A 24,247-nucleotide genomic window follows, 5' to 3' on the forward strand; every position below is an offset into this window, starting at 1 on the left:
TAAAACTTCTCTTCTGAGATAATACAATGCACTTAATGACAAACTGCATGCATGGCTTTGCCAAAAGTTTTTAAAATTTCACTACATGCTGAAGTGTGCTCAACTTCTCCCATTACACTGCATTATAATTCTGTTTCATCAGACTGATTAACAACTTTAACTCAAAGTGGGTAACAAAACCACTTGCAAGCACTGCTTTCAAGCAAATCGAATTTATACTTGTCAAAAGAAAGTGCTCAAGCCAAGTGTTTAAAAGCAATACAATTTAGTGAGTATGTTCACAACTACACTGACATGAAAGACCAATAAAAAGCAGATGTTATTCATTTAAACTTTTATTCTTCTATCTCCACTTTTTCTATGCTAGATGTCTTCAACATCATGCAACTCTTACTCTCTTGCCTCCATCTCACACTCCAACAGTTGTTTACTACTCTTAGCCCAGAGCTGATTAATATTCCCAGAGCTTGCACTCAAATGCTCTGAAGCTGGACAGTCACCTTGAAGTCTAGAGAATGGATCAACTACAAACACACTGAGACAAGATGCTTAAAGATTTTTTTAATTCATTTATTACCTGTGCACAAGAGAAGTAACTACCAATAGAAACTCAAAAGCTATACAGTATTTTTACTTGGTGGTTAAAAGTAATTAGAGTATCATATGACCATGAATGAAAATAATGTCTCCAATTACAAATCAGAATATGTTAGAATCTCCGTGGAACAAGCCAAAAAGCCTTAGAAGCAATTCCAGAGCACAAGGCTCTGCACCCTTTAATTTGCGCAATGACAAAAGTAATTTACAGTTAATCTTTGTGAATACTGAGATAATGTTATAATGCAAGTTTCTGTACAGTTAACTGTAAAGAGACAACCAGAACAGTAATTCTAGTATATTTTAACTGAACTTGCTTAAGCATTTTTTTCTGAAATGGTTACCAAAGATCCTGGAAGATTCTACACCAAATCCAAGTCCTATGAGGTTTTTTGCTGTGTTCTTTTTTTGGTGTTTGTGGGGGGTTTGTTGGTTGTTTTTTTTTTCCCATTACTTACAATCTCATTTTATTGTAAGGTGTAAATCTATAGAAATGAGCTGTCTGCATTGTATATATTGTGTTTATACAATTTAAAGCAAAAGATGGTACATTACTCAAGTGGTATAAATCTTCCAGCATTTTGCTAGTCAAGAAAAACAACATGCCAAAATCACAATGAGCAGTATTGGTACCCACAGCTTCAATTAATTTGTTTCCTTTTTTAATTTGTAATCTACATAAATTACTACTAAAGGATACTGTTTAGGTAGTAAATACATTGGCCATTTGTAGGTCAGACAAAACTTGTTCATCCAACTGTGAAAGCTGATATTGTTTCAAAAAAAATCACAAATAATGCAGAACAAAATTACTGATGCATTCAAGAAAGTGAAGATGCATTGATTCCCACTGTTTGAAGAAAACTACTGCACTCCACCTTCAAATGCATCAGGCTGGTTTTAGTTATAACAAGACAATCCCAAGAGTCAGAATGAAATAAAGCAATTTGAAAGATTTAAGAGCTGTTATCAAAAATAAATTACATTTTTTAAAGTTAAAAGAAACACTGCTATGAAGGCTGAGAGCCAAGCAGCCTTTCAATAGCTGCATTGATGTCTCCTCCTGTTGCTATTAGTGCTTGTAAATTTGCTTCGCGGTTCAGAAAGCCCATTGCACTCAGCTGTTCCAGTTGTTGCTGAAATCGAACTTCTGGGTTTTGTAACTGCTAAGAAAAAAATTTCGAACTATAAAAGTGTAATATGCATATAGCAAAATACAGAAATTAAATGTAGTTTGGTTCTGCACCGCTTTGTCTTTCCTAATTTTTGACTATACCTTTTTCAAGTTCCAAAAAATATATACTGACAAATTCAATTAGCAATTGAATATTTTTTTTAACAAGTCAGCACCTTCAAATCTAAAGAATAACTACTTATATAACATTCTAAAATAACTGCAGGAAAACTGTTTGTTTGATAAAAGAGGATTAAAATTAAATTGGGTAAATTTACGTCCCATGATCCATTTCTTAAAGATATGCATATACGCATTTTTTTAAAAATGAAACAGAGTTCAGTCTAGTAATGTGGAACAGCAAAGAGTATGATGTTGCTGTCACCAATATTGACCATCGCAGGCCTTATTTTTCCTTGCCATAGAAATCCTCTCTTTTGTAACACTCCAAGTATTTGTTGACTAAAATCACCAAAATCTTAATTGTTAGAAAGCTTGAGGCTAAGGCAAACTGGCAGCTGTGCTTTATAGAAAAATTCTGCTTACACAAACTTATAAAACAAATATGCATTATTTAAATGGTATGACCTTCAGAGGCATTCTTTTAATCAGAACAATAACATGCTGGGATGTTACTTTTTAAAATCAATGACTCAATTTAGATTGGTACATAAAACTTGTGCGGCTACTGCTAATTTTGCTGTTGTTCTAATTCAGCAGTTTCACACATCAAGAAATTACCACCTGTATTTAAAATCTGCATATGGTTACAAACCAGTACAACCTGAAATTTAAGAACTGCCTCCCAACCTGCTTCCCACAAACAAAACGAAACAAAATGTTGACCCAGTAGGGAAAGATTTGACAGCATAAGTGAAAACATACAAGAATATGGTTTGCTACAATAACATTCATGAACACTTTCAAGTGGTTAGATAACAAGAGAAAAAAAATCTGTCAGATCAGCAAAACTGAACTAATTCACGCCATGGCAAATAAAGAGGGAAAAGCAGGACTGCCCTTTCCACCAGGAGTTCGCCATTACACAGGGTAGGTACCATAGCGCAAGGGTGCTGTTTCACACAACACTCCTAGAAGTTAACAGCATGTCTCCTTTAAGGCCAGTCTTGCTCACCACCCTACTACTACTGGAAGTTGCTACCTCTGCTTGACTTCTGGAGCTCTCTGGAAACCTTTAATCCCACTCAGTATGTTAACAAAATGCACTGCAATCTGGAACTGCAGGATATTAGAGTACAAATTCAGGCTGTAAATAGGAAGAGAGTGGCTATTCCAAAGAGAGGGACAGAGATTTAGTTACAGCTAAAGAGTGACAGCAATACAGGCAAAGAGCACAGAGGCAACAGTGTTCAATATGCTTAAGCTTTACTCTTGCGTGAACCCGCACTACACTTATCAGTGAAACTTATCACCTCGATCTGCCTCAATCTGTACAAGCATTTCTGAAACTCTAGGGCATGAAGATGAGTATATAAAAATCAACCAACACTTTTACTCAAATTTGGTAGTTTTTCAGTATTTACTTACACAGCTGCAACAGCACTTTTAAGCCTCCTCTGCTGCCCTTTGCCCAGAAGCATCCAGGGGACCCTTCCTTCAATTACCAGCCTCCTTTCCAGTGGTTTACAACAAAAAAAGTAAAGCAAAAAGTCAAAACATCTAAAATATAGTGACGTACTTTACCTGAGCATTTGCACCAGCAAGTGCCTGCAACATCTGGTGGACAAACTGCTGGTGACCAGGTTCAGCAGCTCCTGAAGCTGGACTTGTATTTTCAGTTGAAGCAGAACTAGATACAGTGGACTCTGTAGGAGCTCCACTGCTTCCCAATCCACCTAAACCAGGATTAAATCTGTATAAATTACAGAAAAAGAAATACACCACTTGAATAATAAATACTAGCTTGTCTCTTCTCATTTATTTAATTACTAGGTACAAATACTATCAAAGAGAGGATGACTATTTAAATAAAGTACTAAGAGAAAGACCAGAGTTATCACTGTTTAGAAGTACACAGCAGGCAAAAATGTGAGAGATTCTAAAACAAGTGTAGTTAAACTAAAAAGAGGCAGGAAAAGGAGTGTTTAATAAAAACTTCATAAATCTCTAAACGTAAAACGAAGGAACAATACAAGGGAAAAGTTCCTGTCTAAATCAATTCTTACCCTGGTATAAGCCCCGGTGCTTCTGTTGCTAATGTCTGCAAGCCCTGCTGAATCTGTAGCAGAGCCTGCATTGCTCTAGGGTTTGACATAGCTGATAATGTGTCAGGATTCTGCATCTAAGAAAAGGAGAGAAACTCTTAATCATATGCAGATGTTCCAAGTTAATTTTTATAGTTAGATCTCTTATAGAATCTGACACAATTTCAGAACTTGTTTTTCAATTTTGTAGTTGAATATTTATGGGAAATCCTTTAGTTATCTTTTCCTCTGTGAGAAAACTTTCATAAAAAGTAATCAATGAACTCTCTAGATGTGGACAAAGCCTTTCATTACAGACCTCAATCTTTCAAAGCTGTAGGTCTGTATTAGTACAACATTATTCTAGAATTAGTATCCTATTATCAATTATCATACTACTGGTAAGCAACAACGCTCAATGTGATGAAACTTGCCCAACAGATATCTAAGAAAAAATAATACATTTCTTTTTCCTAGCTAATTTCAGATCACAGCAGTTTGGTCATGACTATTTGTACACGTCTTCTCATATGCAGTGCCTTCACAACCTGAAATGTAAAAAAATACATTGCAAAACATACAAGCAAGCAAATGTATAACATTCAAGGATTCTCGCTCTACTGTGACTTCAATTAAAAATTTGCTTTCACATCCACTAATGATACAAACTCAAAACTAGTGGCTTAAGCTTACTTCTGCTAAGAGATGGAACAGATGAGTGAAAAATAAGTTTCAGTTACAAATGACACAGTTTTGGTAGCCAGACCTACTTCAAATAGTATACAGTCTTATTAATCTTAGCACCCTTCCCGTGGCAAGTAGACCAAATTACTTTTGCTGGAAAAACCCTTTTGATTTACATAGAAATCAACACAGAACTAGCTGATAAACTCCACAGTGATACTGACAGGACATACCCACATGAAACAGAAATGATTCTTACTGTACATTCATTAATTACCATTTATTCACATATTTCAAAACATACATGTGGTACTAGCTCCTCAGAGACTACTGATCATCACAAAGCAGTGGCATTATAAAACACCACAACCATTTACGTGGCTGAAACAATATAAACAGTACCTTCTAAACACTGAACTTGCTACTATAATTCAAGTATGTGCTAATTATTTTACTTATAAAACCTCCTGTGTGCAGTCAGATCTTGGCAATGTACATTTACACTGATCTGCAAGGACTGCCTAATGATGGCATTCATGCAGTGGATTTTGATTCCTAGAAAAATCATGCTTGCTCCTATTTATGGAACACAGTACTACTACACTGTGTCAACTAGTATCAAGCAGATACCTGGGTTGCAAGCACAATGTTAAGGAGAAGACAATCTTTACGGGCAAAAAATGTCAGAAACCACTTCTTTTGAATTAGCTAATGACTTTGGTCTTTCAAGGCGTGCCATAAGACCTCTTTTCCAAATATATAAGGCAGGTTTGAAGAAAGAAAAGCATAGTAAAACTTTAATTAGTAGTGGGAAAAGTACTGATCCTTTTAATTTGTGAAATAAATCTTGTCACAAACAGGTGTTCTCTGGCTCGTGTGTAGTAAGAACAATTATTCCATCTACGCAAAAAAGCAAGAGCAAATCTAAGTAGTTGTTCTATCTAACTGCAGACAACAGTTTTTTGAAAGGGATGGAGACATTAAGCAAGAATATTATTAGGGGACAATCTGACTTAGTTTCTAAAGCTAATAAAAATATATTGCAAAATTTAGCTATTAGCCAAAACCAAGACAGGCACCAGTTTACTAAAAATATTGCTTACTGACTTCCAGACATTTAATAACAGCTAGTATCTCATCTTACTTGCTGAAGGAAAGTTGGAAGTTGTTGTCTCATTTGTTCCTGAAGTTGAGGATTTCCAACAAATAAAGGATTATTCAACATCATCTGTAGGACAAAAACATTTAACTTCAAAGATCAAGCAGTAAAATCCACAGGAGGTTTTACAACAACGACCGACATGGTAATAGTCAATGAAAATAACTTCAGATTCATGAATAGTAATCATCTACTTCTCCTTTGGTCAAAACCTTTTGGAGGTGTTTTGCTTTATTTTGGTGGTTGCAGTTTTTTAAGTGAATGAATTTTCAGATACAAATGAGGTAGGTTTGCCAATTGTTACAAGAAAATCCTTTTCTGCTCAGTCTCAACTACAGATCTAAGTAATAGCTCCCTGTAAACATTCCTTGAAGTCAAGGATATTAGATACAAGTGAGTATCTAACAGAGAAAAGGTTTTTTCAATCTCAGTTCAGGATTTGACTTTTGATACTACTGTTTAAGTAAAATTTGAAAGCACTTCTACAATACCATTCATAAAACAGCATCTCCATGTGTAGAGGGAGCACAGGTCACAGAAGTGAAGTTAAAAACAGAGTAATATCTAGATACAGCACCAAGTCCCCTCCCTTCACTTCTTTCAAGTTATCGGGGGTATTTATTTACCGATAGATCCACCTTAATTTACCAAAGCATTTGTTTTGTCCTTTTCTTAGGCTGGGTCACAAGTTCAGGGCTATACAGAACGTACATAGCCTTACAAGTTATTTTAGAAGCATGTCAGGTGTGATGTCCAATTACAAATTGAAGAAACTCTCTGTGACAAAACTGTTAAATGTAAGTATGTAATAATTTCAGTGAGTTAGAGATTAACATTAAAAACAGGGTAATTCACTACACATAGCTGTAGAGTTATTTGGGTTTTGTGTTTTGGGGTTTTTTTTCTGCAATACACACAATAAATACATCACTACACCAAATGCAATTTACCTGTACTGCAAGATCAGGATTCTGGCTTAATGATTGCATCATGCTTCTCATGTAGGGTGCAGACAACATATTCTGCATAAGTTGCGGGTTTTCTGTTATCTGCTGCAATAAGCTCTGCATTCCTGGTGTGTTGAACATACCAGCTTAAAAAAAGTAAAAAGCCACTTTAGTAAACATCCTGACTACCATCAGACTATCTAAAACCAAGATACAACCACCTGCTTTTTATGTGTTTTACACCCTGAAATATATCTTACTGTTCTTCTGCTTACACAGACACATCTACCCTAGAAGCTAAGGCAGATGCTGTATCCAAGCAGTTCCATTATGTATCCACATTATTAGCTGTTTTCACATTTGCCTTGAAATAGAAAAAACCCATAGTTCATCTAGAGGTTCCCTACTTTTGCTATTTTAAGACAACTTAAATTTAAACAGTGTTTAAGTAACGCTATTATAGCCCTAAATTATTTTTCATATTTTTTTCTACAGAGAACTTTGATACTAGTAAAATGTTCTACAAAAGTAAATAGCAATAAAAACTTTGAATTAAAAAACTCTCTTTCTAATGAAAGAATCATTTCAGCAAGCTTCAAAGTACATGCAAATATATACAACTGCAGTAACAAACACACCTCCTAGTCCAGGCCCCAAATTCGGTCCAGTTGAGCTCTGTCCTGTAGTGCCAGAAGTGCTATTTTCAGCATTACTACTGCCACTGTTCTCACCACTAGTGCTGGTATTTGTTGTGGAAGTCTGTGAGCTGGACTGAGAAGCCCACGGATTTGGCAGAGGATCTCTATTTTCTGTACGAGATGGCTGACTGTCCCCTCCTGTTGATGCATTGCTTACTAAAGAAGCAAATGGGTTACCTCCAAACTACAGAGAGAGGAAAGCAAACATATCATCGGCAAGTTACCTTTCCAAACGAATCATGAAGATACATGTTTACAGGTCTTAATCAGTTATACTCATGATTCTACAGTAACTAAAGGTAAATATTGTGAAAAGACACTAACATTAAGAGATACTAGGACTTCCAAAAAAATTAAATCACATTTCTTTTTGTAAGTAGTGTTGCTACTACACTGTATTTTTATTACAGTAAGATGGTATCTTGTATACTGGTTTCCAACTTCAAAGCTTTTTATTCTTCTCATCTTCAGTTCGAAGTTACTAAACACACCCTTAAAAAGATTTTACTGCACCTCCAAATTTTAAGGCAAAGAATTAAAGGAATTAAAAATTAAGTAATACAGAAATATATTAACTTTAAAATAGCTTCTCAATCACACAAAGTGATATCTATACTTCTTCAGGCTTAGAAGAATACAGGATTCTTAAAGTTCTTTCCTCTCAAGAATAAAAGGTTACATAAAAACTTCAAATTTCAAGAAATGTTTTGGCAAGTACACATTTGGAAATTTACATTACTTACATGCTTTTATTTAAAAAAAGAAATATTCACTTTTGGTGTCATTTGTAATCTTTTCTCACCTGTTCCTGTGCTGCATTCAGTATTGGCTCCTGAATATCTGTGTACATGCGTCGCAAGGCATTGTATCCCCCTGGTATACTTTCAAGGTTGCTCAAGGCCCGATCCTGGTTTCGCATCATTTCCTGCATCATTGCGGGGTTTCTAGCAAGTTCTAGTGTCTAGAGAAGTGGAACGTTTAATCTGTATTAATAAGAAATCCATTCTAAAGTGAAAACGTCAGCATTCGGCAATATCTCACTTATCCCAGTTTAACCCAGTTTGAAATTATGATCAAAGCTGAATCAAGCCTAAGTGTAAAGTCAACACAATTCGGTGTTTAGCCATCATTCTACCACAACAGACTGGGTCAGGAAGACTGGCTAAACGTAAGAAAACCCCTGAATGAACTACTCTTCTTCCTTCATCTTTTCCACACAATATACTCATAATTTCTAGCACCATTACAGCAGGCAACCTATAGTATGAACTTTAAAATAAATACACACAATTTAAAAAGCATCTATTTATCTATTTCAGTTTTGATACATTCTGCAACACAACATATCTTATGTATCATCTAATTTTAAAAGCATTTAGAAGTGAGATAAAATGAAAATATTTAGTATTTTGGAGAATTATTTTTGTTAAATTCATTGGCTAGACAACAGGCTTTAAGTGCAGACAGGCACATCCAATTCTAGCCTCAGAAGACATGACTATACAGTTTTCAATGTCTTTCAAAACTATGCTGCACGTTTTCTGAATTATCAGTCTATTTTGAACAATAACAAGTAGAAAAAAAAACATTAGTTGTCTATGGCAACCTTTTATGGATTTTGAATAAGCTTAAATACTTCAAGAATGTTCACACACTCCACTAAGCATGTTCAATTCCTGCTCTGTTGTTTATAGTTACAGTATAATCAAAGGTCATAAACAGATCTTTCTACATACCTGTCTCATTATATCGGGATTATTCAGCATGTGACTGATTTCTGGATTTCTCTGTATCAGTTGCTGCATTTGAGGGTTAGCCATAATTAACTGCCTCATCAGGTCAGGATTTGAAAGCATGCTCTGAACAAACGGATTTTCCATTATCTGAACCATCATTTCTGGGTTGGACATAAGTTGCCGTTGCATCTGACTTTGCAACTCCGAAAAGTTTGAAGTATTTAAGCCCAGGCTACTCAGACCTGCCAAACCTCCAAGGCCACCTTTAAGAGGATGAAAATAATATAATTGAACTTTCAGTTTCTAGTATACTTCTAAACACATCCAGGTCATTTCTACATACAAAATACTTGAACATATCCCACACTTCAAAAAAAATTAAAATGAATGGAAAGTCCCATCTTTGCAAGGCTGTTAAGGAGTCACCCACTAGGAGTTTGCTTCTTTAAATAACAAAAATCCAAGAAACTGTATCTTAAATATAACTTGCTACAATTCTAATAGCTTTTCTTCTCATTTTCCACAGCCAGGATACAAGAGATATTTGGGGCTTTAGGTCCAGGTCTCACTCCCTCCAGCAACACTTACCAACTGCATTTGTAAAAATCATTTATCTGTCTCCTCTTGGTTAGTCTAAAACTAAGAGAGAACTCCAAATACGAGTCATACTCCCTATTCTAATTAAAAGTAGAGTTTCTCTTGGCAGTAATACTCCAAGAGCTAACTATGTTTTGAATTGCTCTCCTTTGCTCAGTCCAAATAAAAAATTTCAGGTACTAGTCAGACTGAGGAACCATTTAAACCTAAACAATTAATTCCTTACTATAGTTGGTTTTTCCAATCTGCCTCTACCCCACTCTGCAAATGCAAAAAAGGTGAAAAAGAATGAAGCAAAACCCCGACTGCAATTATGAAAATACATTATTATTTTAAGTCAATAGACTGCAGCCTCTTTATTCATAAAAGCAAAGACTCATAATACTATCAGGCTTGGAATCTGAGAAACACTTAATTGTAAGATTAGCAGCAATTTTATTGTTTCTATTGCAGATCTTTGCTTCGTGTTACAGGTCCAACTTCTATGATTCATCAGTTCTCAGATAACAGGAATTCAGATGCACGTTTAAGGAGCACAAGGACACTGGAAGGAGTTTCATTATCCAGAGTGCCAAAATACAACAGCAGTAGTGCCTTACTACTGAAGGTGAAAGGTGCAAGTCTGAAGTTTGTCGTGAAACAGTGGCACAGTTTGCCCAGAGACGTGGTGGGTGCCCCATCCCTGGAAACATTCAAGGTCAGATTCAATGGGGCTCTGAACAATCTGATCTAGTTAAATATGTCCCGGTTCACTGCAAGGAGGTTAGACTACATGACCTTTAAAGGTCCCTTCCAACCCAAATTATTCTATGATTCTGTATAAAATTAAGGAAACAACTTTCCTCTGGTAACTTACACATCAGAAACCTTCTACAACCAATTAGAAACATACTTGTAATCAGTTTTTTGGCTGGTGTGTTTGGAGGGTTTTTTTAAGTTTTGTCTATAATAGAATAAAGCTTCAGGGACAATTACCTGAATCCAAGAGAAGACACCCACAATGCTACCTAACCAAAATTCTTACCCAAGCCAAAAGGGTTACTATTTGTTGAAGCTGGTGTTGAAGTACTAGTGCTTGATATTGATGTGGTAGCAGCACTCCCAGTGGTGTTTGCCTGTTGAGCTGGGTGGTCTTGTGATCTAAAAAAGCAATTTTAAAACCTGTGAGTTTAAAAAGTTATTTTAAATAATGCCATTTAACGTAGGAATAGTATTATATTTGAGAATCTTAAATTACATTTTGATTCTTTCTCAAAAACCAGTTATCTGCAGATGGCTTTCTGAAACAAATCTTTCTCAGACATGTGTAATTTTTCAGAACAGTAGTTTCAAATATTAAAAATACAGATGGCTACCACTGCAGCCATTACCACTTTCTCATCCTATCCTGGGATGCCTGCCAATGAATTGTTTCCTCTGTCCTTACCTTGCTTTAAGGATCCATGTCTTACGCCACTATACTCAAATACTACCGATTACTTGCCTGCACCTTGAAGAAATAAAGCCCAACAAATTTAATGTGGCATTTGTTTCACACCCCATCTTTAACTGGAAGCTTTACTGAATGTGAAATTCAGTTAATGTTGCATTTCACTAGATATCAGACTCAATAACCTTTAAGACTTCAAGAACAGGCTACAAATGTAGTTACATAAAGCTAAGGCCAGCAGAATGTAGAGCAGGCACTAAAGGCTGCCCATATTATATACTCACTACACCTTTCTACTGCAGGCATAAACACAGGTGTTGCCATGTAGCAAAAGAGATCAAGGAACTGAGCTTGAATAAAGCCAGTTTGACCTCTCTGTTCAAAAAGAAAAGAGGCTAGTTTGAAATCCAAATCAGCTCTCCAGTCTAGTTCAACAGTCAATCTCATAAATGCCTGTATTTGCAGTATTACAGCATAAAATAACTTGTAAAACTATTAATTCAGACTTCACACAGATTTGAAAATTTGACAGTACTCTAGACTTCTTACTTCAGTTCATCTTGGAGTATCTTTCTGCTATAACAAAATTCTGTGCTTGCTCCACTCAAGAGAAGATCAGAAAAAGAAACCTCAACCATACCAAAAAAAACCATGCTTGAGAGATGGTTCAGATGCAGAGGCTTTCCTGAGGTTTTCTAAGAGTTCTCTAACTCCGTTAACAGCAACTTCAAGCACAAGATAAGTACCATTGGCCAAGGAGCTGTAACTTGAATGAGGAAGATTATAGACTGTATATTGACTGTGAATCTCCTCCTAGAGATATTTGGTTTTCTTCAGTCTAGAAAACACATAAATCTCTTCTCCATAAGCAAAAGAAGAATAATAAAAATAAAATCCTATTTGTATTTTCAACTGAGAAACTGTTTTGAGAAGCAACTATACCTCTTCATGTAACAAACATGAAAGGTTCTCAAAAGCACGACAGAAAAGTAGATGAGACTGAAACTTGCAGTTCATATTTCTTCCATGGAAACTGGGGTATATACTCTGAAGATAATGGTTTGAGTGAGTGTGAAACCTGTCAGCTTCAAGTCTTTGAGTGGAGACTCCTGTAAAGTGCACATCATCTTTTATATCCACTTTGCCATTATGATTCCTCCTGTTGCTTGTGAATAAATTATGTGTTGACCTGGGACTCTATTCAGAAATCCAGTGCATCTTCACTGCCCATTGCTAATCACTCACTGCTACTCCCGACACCACATAAACCAGGTTATGAGACTACACTGAAAGTTTGTATCATTCTGGAAAATGTAGCACAGTTAAAAATCACCTCTTTTTCAACAAGGATTGGTTGGAATATATGAGGATTCCTATTTGAAAGCTACACACCTAATACTGTTCAGAAGGGAAAAGATCATGTTCAGATTTAGTTTTGGAAAAGAACCCTTGTCTATTTAGACATATGGCAGCAACAGTAACTGCAACAGTCAACAGACAAGTAAATGGCATAATGTAAAGTGCTTGGGAACAAATCAATCTTGATACTCATGGCCAAAAATCAGCACTTGCCAGGCCACACCAGCATGGTCTAAATCTTGTCTTTCAGGACAAGCATAAAATTCAGGTATTTCAGCAAGAAGAATATTAAGGTGTTTCAGGATAACGTTATACTTTCGCAGAGGTGATTTTCATTGTCCTGAGATTTCTCTCTAGCAGGTTTTAGGAGCATATTTTTACTTTACTCAAGCAAAGCTAGTGGGTGAAAATACTAATGCCTCATTTGAAGACAGCAAGGCACATGTAGATTTTGTTTGTACTTCCTTGTCCAAGACATGATTAAAACATTCTGCAGATAATAGTAATACATTCTTCTAAAATTATGCAAAAAAGTGGGAGAGAGTGAAGAGATAGATTGCCATGCTGATAGGACAGATCCAGGGACACCACAAATTCCCCAAAAGCCACAAATGTGGCATTGTTCATAGGTGCTCCTTCGCCCAGAGGCCAAGTCCAAGAAGGTACCACAGACTGGCACTGGTATTTCAGTATGTATAGCTATTGTAGCTCCAACCTCTGAGCCCACTGAAGACTGCACAATCAAAAACATCCTGTTAACATTACTCATGGAGCCTCTCTGCCACACTCAAAAAAAGCAACAAAAAACCAGCAACAGTAGAATAGTAGATCAGATAAACAAGGTACAGAATTGCAGTACTAACTAATATTGTATACAGGTTTGGCATGGAGGCTTGTATCAGCCTAAATTTCAGGCAGAGACAGCACAGGACAGGGAAAGGAGACCCTTGACAGTACAAACAAGTGTTTTGACTCCAGAACAGAGAAGATAATCCCTCCAGGATGTGAACATGGAATTGAAGATAAAAATTTCAGAGGGCACCTACATTTAATGCTAATGCTACTAATTTCAGCAAGCATTATATTTCATGCTAATGTTACTAGCAAGCCTTTGTGACTTGGTGTGGCCTGGAAAGGGAAAGCTGTTGTGTTCTCTTTTTCTGTTCTCTCCTGTGTTCCATTCACTTTCCTGCAACATCTGACATTTTCCTGTAAGAGGAGATCCTCATCACAAACAGGAAAGACCTAAGTAGAACAGGAGCAAGAACACTTTCAGTGTAGATAATGAACATGCTATTGACTAAGCAAGCTACATTTGAGGGATCTATTCGTCTCCTTGTTGAAAGGATTTTTGGGCACTTCACGGGATGTGCAGATGACACAGCTCAACTGATACAACTTTCTCACCCTCATTCTAAAGATACCTCAAGAAGCCCAAATCTGAAGTCTGTTCAGCCAGAGAAATTCATTGCACTAAAGCAGTTGTTAAAAATTTTCTTTCCTCATTTTACCAAAACAGTGAGTCTTTACTCACTGTGTTAGTAAAACAAGGAAAGAAAATTCACTGCAGAGGAAAGAAAAGGAAGAGGAGAGTGGAGGGGAAGGGAGGTGGAGGGGCAGACAAGAGAGGAGAAAAAAGCTTTTCTGAAGCTTTTCATCCATGAAAAAAAAGCCTACACAACACGAATCTACAGAGAGTAAGAGCTAAATATCTAAGAACTATGGAGCCAAAACACTGCCAGCACTAAACCCAAGAAGTTAAATAACAAAAAAAAAAAAAAAGAGGCAGGAGATGCGTATTTAGAATTTGAATCCAATCAAAATACAAGATAAACCAAAGAAAAGAGCATTGTACTTTCAGACAGTTATTCTGCATTGGTTGTAACTAAGGAGCTGATTAAAGTGACTTGGTCAAATCTTGGTTTGCCCTACAGAAAGCTATTAAGAATTCACAGTATTTTTACTTCTTAGAAGTAAAAATGACCACTCATCATTAAGGTTACCTGTTTTGTGTTTTGATAACCAGGTGAACAGTGAGTCCATCATGAATTCCGTGCTGAGTCAAAGTATCTTGATCTTTTAAAATTTTTCCAGCAAATATCAACACAAGCTGATCAGTGTGGGACTTGAAACGCTTAGAGATTTCTTCCTTGAACTAAACAAAAAAATTAGTATTACACATTTATGCAATTGAATACTGAACTGTAATTTTTTAAAAATTTAAGAACAAGTTATTTTTCACATTTGCTGTATTACCTCACCTGCACTGCACAAACTAGAAATACTTTATTAAGTTTTCTAAACCTATTTTTTTCAGAGAAAGATAGGAAGTATTTCTTTTTCATACAAAAAAAGGACATGAGAAGAACTTCACATCTAGATCACTAGTTATATAACTAGTGACAACAAAAATCTGATTTCTCTTAAAGACTACTGCAGGTTCAATCAGGCACACATCCATGAAAACAAATACATAGTATTATATAAACTACTTAAACACATACAAATATATGCACATGGTCAAGTATATATATATATAATTACATACTAGCAAGTACACACTAATATATATATACATGCACACCACTGAAGCCATCCACTGCTGAAAGACTGAGGATACAATGTCACAAGTAGGATAAATTTGTCTAGACTTCTGCTGGAAATGAGTATCCTTGTTTCTTGGGCATCTTTTTGCTGCCTTCTTTCCATGTGTCAAAACCAGCATTCCTTCCCACAGAAGCAAAAGTTACACCTTAGGTAGCTTTGCTTCCTCATTCAACACATGACACAGTTATATAAAATGCAGCATAAATTGCAAGCCAGGGCATGGTGAATAGCTACATTTTTCAGTTCACTAAGAAATTATACCCCCATTGAAACAGCTGAACACAGAAGCCTACTCTATACCTTCTTGCCTTCCTATTCAATAATAACCAAGTTCTGCTTTGAATGAGTTCTAATTGAAATTTATTCTTCTCTGGAAAAATACTCTCACCAAAAACAGAAAATTCACAAAACTTGAAAAGGAATATATCCAAGAAAAGTGCTAAGGACTAACTTGATTGTAAGAATGCCAGATAAATGTATGCAACAAGACTAGTCTGCAGGCTAAGTAATTTTAAAACAATTCCAGGTAGTTAGAAAGTCTTTCAGAAGCTCACCCTGTTTAAAATTTTAAAATCAAGCTGACCATAATACTTCGAAAAACATCCCCAACATCCCACAGAATTCTCATTCCATATAGGAAAATATAATATTAATCTTGCAACTAGTTATTAATAATTGCATTTTATAATAGGTAGGACTAAAATAGTAAAATACCACTGTATTATGCTTTGAAGGTGAGTCGCTAATTGAAATATTTTATAGCACAGGAAGAGAAAAATAAACAGAGTTTAAAAAAAAAAGAGAGAGTCTAAGAGAATATACATTAAAAGTCTCTGTGTTTGTCCAGGAGGTTGCCCTTGGTTAGTTAAAAGTCTACACTGAATTAGTTCCGGTTCTTGAAATCACTTTTAAGTCAGCCTTAAGATTTATAAGTATTCCAGAAAGTCACTTAGTCCATTCCTTTCCCAAGTGGGTTACTTATCTGAATTATTTCTATCATGTTTATCCAGTCTGTTCTCTGAGGCCCCCAGCAACATTTTTCCAAGAAACTTATTTCAGTGTTTCACTATCCTATTTCTTTACTGTCCTTTCCACAATGGACAACACAAACAGATTGTTGTTTCCCTTTAAAAAAGGGATTCCAGTAAGCCTAATCTTTCCTTGAGGGAAATCATTCTAATAATTCCCATCATCCTTTGGACTTTTCAAAACCAATTACTCTGTTAAGTAATGATGACTTAATAGCTATAAAGTCTAGACATTTTGTAGAATCCCAGAAGGCCTAGTGTGCATGTCTTGAACACCAACAGCCAGATGGCTGTGGAGCCAACCAAGGATTGTTGGTAACAAGAGACAAGAATTGTAGGTAACAACCAAGGATTTTGGTGATAATATGCCATTGGAAAGAACAGGATGTGACTGGAGAAGGGGGCCATGAGGAGGTAGAGGGACACTTTTCCAGGGCAAACATCCTTGTTGTGGCTCCTGTAGATAAGCACAACACAGTGCAGGAATGAGGCTGAGAAGTGGGCATGGACTGTAGAGCAAACCAAAACCAACAAGACACCCAAAGCCCTGTGACCCACTTCCAGAAAGGTCTAGAAGAAAGGACTGCACATGATAACAATTTTGCATAGAAAGTGAGAAACTTATCTCCGAGGCAAGGAAGCCTTTCTATAAAAAGGTATCCCCACAAAGCCCAGGCACATGTGCGCCCTCAGGATCCTGGACTCGCCCTCAGCTGGATCAATGCTGGAGCCAGGATTGGTGATATCTTTTTCTCTCTTTCTTTCTTATTTTCTTTTTTCCTTTCTTTCTTTCCTTCTCTCTTCTTTTCCATCTTACCCCTTTATTCAAAACCCGCTGCAATGTGCTCATAGTAGGGACTTAACATACCAGTGCCAGGTATGTAATTTACAAAGAAAACTTCCCAAAGTCTTGTGGAGTCTCTGGCTTTTGTCATGCCTTTCTGTGACATCTCACTCTTTAAGTGGAAGGAAGTATCTATGAATCTTGAGTGCTCACTTCTCACTTCCACCTTAAAAGTGGAATATCATACCTTTTCCTGCTGAGCAACTGTTCAGGCAGTTGCATCCTATTCTGCATTCTCCTAGTTAATTATTGTTAATACACATTCCAAAGCAACATAAAACCAGTAGAAATACTTACAATTTGGTACAAAGCTAATGCGTAAGAATAGAAGACTACCATACCATGACAAATCAAAGAGTAATGTAATTTACCCAAACTTACCATCATATTTTCCACAATATGTTATAACAGTGAGGTCCACAACTTAATTTCCATCAGAAAGCTGATGTCATAGTATATAAACAATACTCATGGAATCACAGAATATCTCAAGTTGGAAGGGAACCAAAAGAATCATCAAGTCCAACTCCCTGCTCTTTGCAGGACTACCTAAAACTAAACCACATGACTGAGAGCATTGTCCATAAGCTCTTTGAACTCTCACAGGTCTGGTGCCACGCACTTGGTGCCAGCACTTTCCAAGGGACCCTGTTCCAGGGACCGACAACCCTCCCAGCTAGGAATGTTTTCCTGAAGTCCAATCTGAACCTGCCGCAGCTTCATTCCACTTCCTTGTGTCCTACTGCTGCGCACAAGAGAGATCAGCTGCTCCCCCTCTGGTGCCCCACCCCAAGGAAGCTGTAGGCTACCATGCAAAACCAGCACTACAGTAAGACAGGAGTGCAACCGTGAACGTACCAGGACTCACAAAACAACCTTTATGACAACATACACAAATTATTCAAGTGCACCCTAGATTTCTTTCCAGTCACAATAATAAAATTGCAGAGATTAATAAGCCAGTTTTGACTGAGACATATTTACATAAAAAGCCTGCTCAAGATGCAATGGAAATGTTAGGTCTCTTCTCAGATTCACTTTCATTTGGCACAACTTTGGAACCTCTGAAATGACAGGACATAAGCAGCCCATAAAGGGAAAAGTGCAGCAGTGTATAGTAGTGGAAGGGGCTCAAGACTCATGTTCTAGCCAGTTCTATTCCTTCCAGAGATCCTTCACCAAGCCACTCCATTTCCAGGGATCCTTCAGCAAGCCACTCCATTTCTCCAAGCTCTTACTTAGGAAAAATGGTTAGCTATACTTCTCTTCCCCATAAAAGCACCTGGCGACCTACTCCCTCCCTGTTTCTTGTGTACCTGCTCACTGGCAAAGGAAGCAAACTGTCAGCTCCTTGATTTAGATTAAGCACTATCCTGGTTCTGGCCAGGAAAGGATTAATTTTTGCAGTAGCCAGGAGGAGGCACTGCCAGAACCCACTGGTTATTCTATAGCACTTCAAGCCATTGCCTGCAGCAGAGGAAAGGGACTCTTCTAGGGAGAAGCAAGTCTCCACTTGCTTCTGGTGGAGAAAAATACGGTGGAAGAAGCCATCTGGTATTGTTTATTACTGGGGTATTTTTTCCCATGTGAATCATTCCTTTTCTTGTACCCTCTGTCATTGGTATTGTTGCTGTCACTATTCATTTTGTTATCTCATTGCTGTTTCCAGTAAATTGTTTGTATCTCAACCTGTGATCTTCACCTTTTGTGCCTCCAATTCTCCTCTTCAGCTGGACACAGTGGGGAGAGAAAGGCAAAAACAGAGAAGCAAGAGAGAGCAGTATGTGGTTCGGAGAGTCTCAGTGGGGGCACTGAACTGGGGAGAACCATTCCTAAACCATGACAGCACTACTTAGCAAGAGCCAAAATGTTGATGTGTTATCAACGTTATCCTTGCACTTAATTCAAAACATACAGCACCATACCAGCTACTAAGAAAATTAACTATCTCAGTAAAAATCAGGACACCATGTCACCATATATTCCAAATTCTTAATATTTTGCCCTAACTTTACTCCCAGACAGGGACATTTTTACAGAGCCAAGGTTTATTGTCACTAAGTTGAAATGTTGCTTGGCTCTAAAAATCTTAACATGACACCTCTGCCACAGCTAACTATTTATTAAGGTTTTCCGTGCTGTTGGTAATTTTGAACTGTGTAAAGGACCATCTTTAAAAACTCTGTGATACTGCTGACTGAAGGTGATGGATTTTAGCAAAACAAACTCACTGGAGGAATGCAGGCCCTATCTGACATGGATAAAGTTTAAAAAAAATAATCAGAAGAAATACATGAATATTATGGTGTTACTTTTATGCAGATAAGTATCTACACAGAAGACACTTCATAGTATTACTTAAATAGGTTTTCTTATTTTACTGTATCTGCCAGTTATTTATCAGAAAACACTTGCTGAATACTATGGTCAGATAACTGATACCTTTGAGTTACATCTAACTAAGCCAACTGTCAGGAAAGTCATTACACATTTACTTCTGAAGGTTTTTCTTTAATCAAATGGCCACCTACCATCACTCTAAAACAATTTTAATCAAGTTCCCAAAACCAGAAAAAAAAACAGCTTAAGAAATATGAACCAGAGTATATTGCAAGGCAGACTCCATAAAGACTCCCATGGATGTGTTACAATGCACTGAGACACCAGATGATGGAAAACCTAATGCTAAACAATTCAGGCACTCTAGTGCCTTGACTGTCGAGAGAAAGCTAAATCACAATCCTGGAAAAGAAGAATAAGTCAGATTCCAATATATACTTTCAACTTCCTTTGTTTGTACCATTCAGTAACCCCTGGATTACAGAAAAACAGAAAACCAGAACTGGATAAGGTTAAGAGAATTGAAATTAAACTGTTCTTTTAAAGTAAAACATTACATAAAATATTAAAAGCATATGCAAGCCAGGAAAGATGCTCCACTACCAATTTACCCAATGTTCTGTTTACATTTACACCTCTGTGATCTTGATAAAGCAGAACACTACCAATTTGGGATTGTAAGAACCAGGCATAAACATGAAACCCTGAATTTAAAGTATCAACCATGAGTTGGACTCAAAGTATACAACTTCATGAGATCTCTATTTGACAAATAGAAGAGTCTCTACACAATGTGTATATATTTACACATATAATTCTGTGGGTCAGGTTTTTTATCTGTAATTTACTCTAGTACAGAAAGCACGTTTGTGTTCACCTAGTTTTAAAAACATATTATGAGCTGTTAAATATGCTATTACTGAAAACTATACTTCACACTGAAGAGAAATTCCATTAAATGTTTAAGTTAAATAAAAAAATGGAAAAAAAAACCCCAAACCTTCAAAAGAACCAAATCTGTTTTCTGTGGAAGTAAACTCAATTTCACTAAGTTTTCCAGATGGGTATTGCTATGAAATTTTCATATAATCACAGGACTGACAACGATTCTCTGCAAGAACTGCAAGCTTCTGAAATTATTACTGCAGATTTACTATATCCACTCTTTGCTGGCCTAGAAGTTAATAATACACAGCTAGACATGTTACCCTGTTTCAGAGTTCTGATGTTCATAGAATGCACCACTTGTAGTGCGCTACACACTGGTGGACAGTAACTCTGAACCAGTTACAATAAACTGCAAATGTCAACATGAGGCATTAAAAGAGCACCATGAAGCCTCAGAAAGCTTTAACTCTTCAAAACTACCTCTCTGTGTAAATAGTCTAAACGACGAAGGTAAAACTGTTTTCCATGTAACTGATTCCAACACCTCACCACTCAAACAATTCAAGCTGTTCCCTAAGACAGGAAGGTATAAGTTGTTCCTAACACGAGTGCACCTTTTCTTTGCCAAAACACATTAAATCAACTCTGCTAGGCAAGAATTGTAAAGATTGTATTGCCATGAACTCAGAACATAAACGGAAATAAAAAAATTAGGACAAGAGACAGTCTTACTGAGCTGATACTCTAGTATCAATTCTGTCAGGGTCAGCTAAAGTCAACAGGTTTATAGGTATTCATCTTCAGCCAGCATGTAGTCATGAAGTCTACTGAGCAAGATCAGGACCATACCCAGTCAAGAAAGCAAATATTTGGTCCTTGTCCTAATACTCACCCAAACTGTGCTCAGCACAATCAAATAGGTTTCAAAGAAAAAAAGGCAGACACTTGCAATCAACTGACCTCCCAGAGTGGCTTTGTACTTGAAGGTTACTTTCCATTCCAACCTGCATACTCACTGTTCCAGCTGCACAGGATCAGGAATAACAAACCCTGAAGTCTTCTAATATAGGAGAAAAACTTGACAGAAAAGTTGCAGGCCTGATTTACACTAATGGAACAACATAAAATATGATTTGTGCAGCCCTAAATTGGGCCCTGATGAACCAAAACATTTTCCTAGAAAATCTAGGTTATTGTTCTGGCAATATTCTGAAATGACTGCAGAAAAATAAACAAGTCAACTCCCTAAGTCATAATATGAACTACAGAAATATACAACTGAATGGGGTTTATTCGGCTAGGTTGTTTGGGGTTTTTTGGGGTTTTTTTAACAAGCTGCAAGTTACTGGCCCACCTATCTCAACCATACGAACAACTTGCTGATTCCAGATGCATTTGGACAGATGTTCAGTTTGTCTGGTATTTGAGATTAACCTATTTTCAAGGCTGGCTCAAGAAACATCACATCTACTGTTGATTCCTATTACTATCAAAAGCTCATTTTTACAGTTTAAGAGAAACAGCCAACATTAGTCACACTATGGGGTCAGTGCATTTTTTAGTGTTGTCACACTGCCTGTGACTTCACACAAATGGTCAACTCATTGGTGCAATCTTACTTCACAGGAACGAAGACATAAGTGCAGATCTAATCTTTAAACAGCAGCTCCAAGAGAGACAACACTCAAAGCTAAGATATCTGTGGACAACAAAGACATTTGATGTAGTGTGCTCTGTTAACTCCCTAAACTTGCAAGGCTGCTTTCAGTAAACATTCATGCTCTTGCTGGGTTGTACAATTATTTCAGTTTAAGACAATTGCTTACTTGAAAGCCTGGTAGCTCCACCAGTATTCACATCTGAAACAAACTTACTAAAGTCAAATATATTCACTTCTTAAGTAAATCTGTTTATAATTCCTGAAGGATACAAACTAATTGCTAACTGCTTTTCAGGACAAATGCAATCCACAGGCTAGATTCAGCTTATGACTCTCTCTTTTGAAATACCCAAACAAAACAAAAGCCCCCAGACTGCAAAGACTTTTACAAAAACTGTATTGATGCTGTTCACAAATCTATGGAGAACAGAGAAGTGAAAAGCACCCCTTTCAGACTGAGATTGCTGGGAAAGCAGTGAACAACATTAAAAAGCAAACACAGTCATTTTACCTTCGGGAGAAATGCCTAGATTAAGCTTGCAGAGAGAGCAGCTGATAGCACACAATACTGCAGCTGCCAAAAGACCAGTTAAGACAAGAGAGCAGTCTCAACCCAGTGGCAGCTGGAGAGAAGCCCTCAATGAAACTTGGGTCTGGGACAAATATAGGCCAAATGCTGATGTTAAAAAAAAAAAACAAAACCAAAACCAACCAAAGAAAAGGACTCCTCAATCTAAAAAAGACAAAAGGGTAAAAAAATTGAAAGAAATATCAGCATTTTCTCTCTTCACAGCAACTAGGTGGAGCAAGAGTCTAACAGACTAGCCAAGTTGGTAACACTACATTTAATACTTGGGAACCTTCATCTTTTGTATCCTGCTCTGATAACCAGGCAGTGTCTTTCAGCTTATGCATAAGGAAGGATTTCAAGTTCTGTATCTAGACACTAATGGCACTCTCACACAGGTAACCTTTTTCTGATGAGGTGTGCAATACCAGCCAAGCTGAAAAAAATGTGGAGTAACACAGACTTGCCACATTTAGAGACATTTCAGTGAGAAAAATGGGAAATCCTAAGGAAATTGCAGGAGGCTCTGAATCTAGCAATGTTCACAAGCAGGAGATTCTTGCTTTTTACGTTTTGATTACACCTTTTCTATGATTTGTAGCTTTCTAATCTAAACAAATGAAGTTCTAGTCGATAGTTGCATGGCAAACCTTCAAAAAAATCGGAAGACTTGCAGGAAATAGTGATGATGAATCAGTAGGTGTTACTACTTCTGTTGAGACAGAGGCACTGTGGGGCACTGACTTTCACAAAAATTGTAATAACTCAGTTATTTGACAATAGTGCCATGCTAAGCACCATATCCATAACTAGTACATTTAAACACAGCAGACTGCAAATTTTACAGAGTACAAGGATAAGACTTCCTCAAAACCAAGGCCTATTTGCTGTTTTTAAAGCCAGTGTTAGACCAAAAGAACTACTGGAATTGCAAAGGTGCTGGTGAATGTATGTATTTTCTACAGTCATGCTAGTCAGCCAGTGAGAGAACTACTGCCAAACTGAGTCAGCTCGACAGGACAACTCACACTCAAGGAATGAGAAAAGAGAAGGCTTCGTGGTGACCTAATTGCAGCCTTGCAGTACCAGAAGGGAACTTACAGGAAAGATGGGGCAAGACTATTTACCAGAGCATGTAGTGGCAGGACAAGGGGGAATAACTTCAAACTGAAGGAGCGTTAAGTTTAGATTACGTATCAGGAAGAAATTCTCTGCTGTGAGGGTGGAGAGGCACTGAAAGCTGTGGGCACCCCATCCCTGATAGTGTTCAAGGCCAGGTTGGATGGGGCTCTGAGCAACCTGGTCTAGTGGAAGGTATCCCTGCCCACGGCAGGGGGGTTGGAACTGCATGATCTTCAAGGTCCCCTTCCAACACAGGACAGTCTATAAAATCACAGACCCTCTGTAGGGGAGGAGAGAAGCCGGGAAGAGGGGACAAGGAGGAGTTTCTCCGGTACCCCCGCGGGTCTCAGATGACGATCGGCCGTGGGGCTCGGCCGGTGCGGCCCGAGCGCGCAGGAGATGCTTCGTCACCGGGACGGGCCCTCGCCCCGCGCCGCCGCCGCCCCTCACCTGCCGGATGCTGCTGGTCTCGGATACGGCGAACTCCTCCTTTTCCTTGGGAGTCTTCACCGTGACTTTGATGATCCGCGGCTCGGTGGCACCGGCGGCGTCCCGGGTAGGGGAGCCTGGGGGGCCCCCCGCGGGATCTTCAGCTCTCTCCGACAT

The 24,247-nt window shown here is 37.6% G+C and overlaps 1 protein-coding gene across 2 annotated transcripts; it reads right to left on the reverse strand.

Moving 5' to 3' along the window:
- Positions 1-546: 546 nt before the first annotated feature.
- On the reverse strand, positions 547-24,247 carry UBQLN1 (ubiquilin 1). 2 transcript variants are annotated; one of them, XM_027634846.1, is made up of 11 exons: positions 24,092-24,247; positions 14,588-14,739; positions 10,821-10,936; positions 9,200-9,462; positions 8,266-8,424; positions 7,404-7,647; positions 6,769-6,911; positions 5,804-5,887; positions 3,958-4,073; positions 3,476-3,644; positions 547-1,760 (listed from the first exon to the last, which is right to left on the reverse strand). In XM_027634846.1, the coding sequence occupies exons 1-11, from the start codon at positions 24,245-24,247 to the stop codon at positions 1,608-1,610; spliced, it is 1,755 nt and encodes a 584-aa protein (XP_027490647.1). In that variant the 3' UTR covers positions 547-1,607. The 2 variants fall into 2 exon arrangements, with proteins under 2 accessions (XP_027490647.1, XP_027490646.1); XM_027634845.1 differs by having other exon boundaries at positions 547-1,763.

Source organism: Corapipo altera, unplaced genomic scaffold (genome assembly GCF_003945725.1).
Source record: "Corapipo altera isolate COAL_440 unplaced genomic scaffold, ASM394572v1 61411, whole genome shotgun sequence".
Taxonomy (NCBI): Eukaryota; Metazoa; Chordata; class Aves; order Passeriformes; family Pipridae; genus Corapipo; species Corapipo altera.

What these genes read in the sequence shown, in the direction of transcription:
- UBQLN1 (XM_027634845.1), bottom strand. Translation starts at nt 24,247, where the DNA reads ATGTCGGAGAGAGCTGAAGATCCCGCGGGGGGCCCCCCAGGCTCCCCT. An exon ending in TAGTAACCCTTTTGGCTTGG is followed by an intron (nt 9,463 to 10,820) that starts GTAAGAATTTTG and finishes ATCCTCTTAAAG; the next exon opens with GTGGCCTTGGAGGTTTGGCA. An exon ending in TTCCAACTTTCCTTCAGCAA is followed by an intron (nt 4,074 to 5,803) that starts GTAAGATGAGAT and finishes TCCTTTTCTTAG; the next exon opens with ATGCAGAATCCTGACACATT.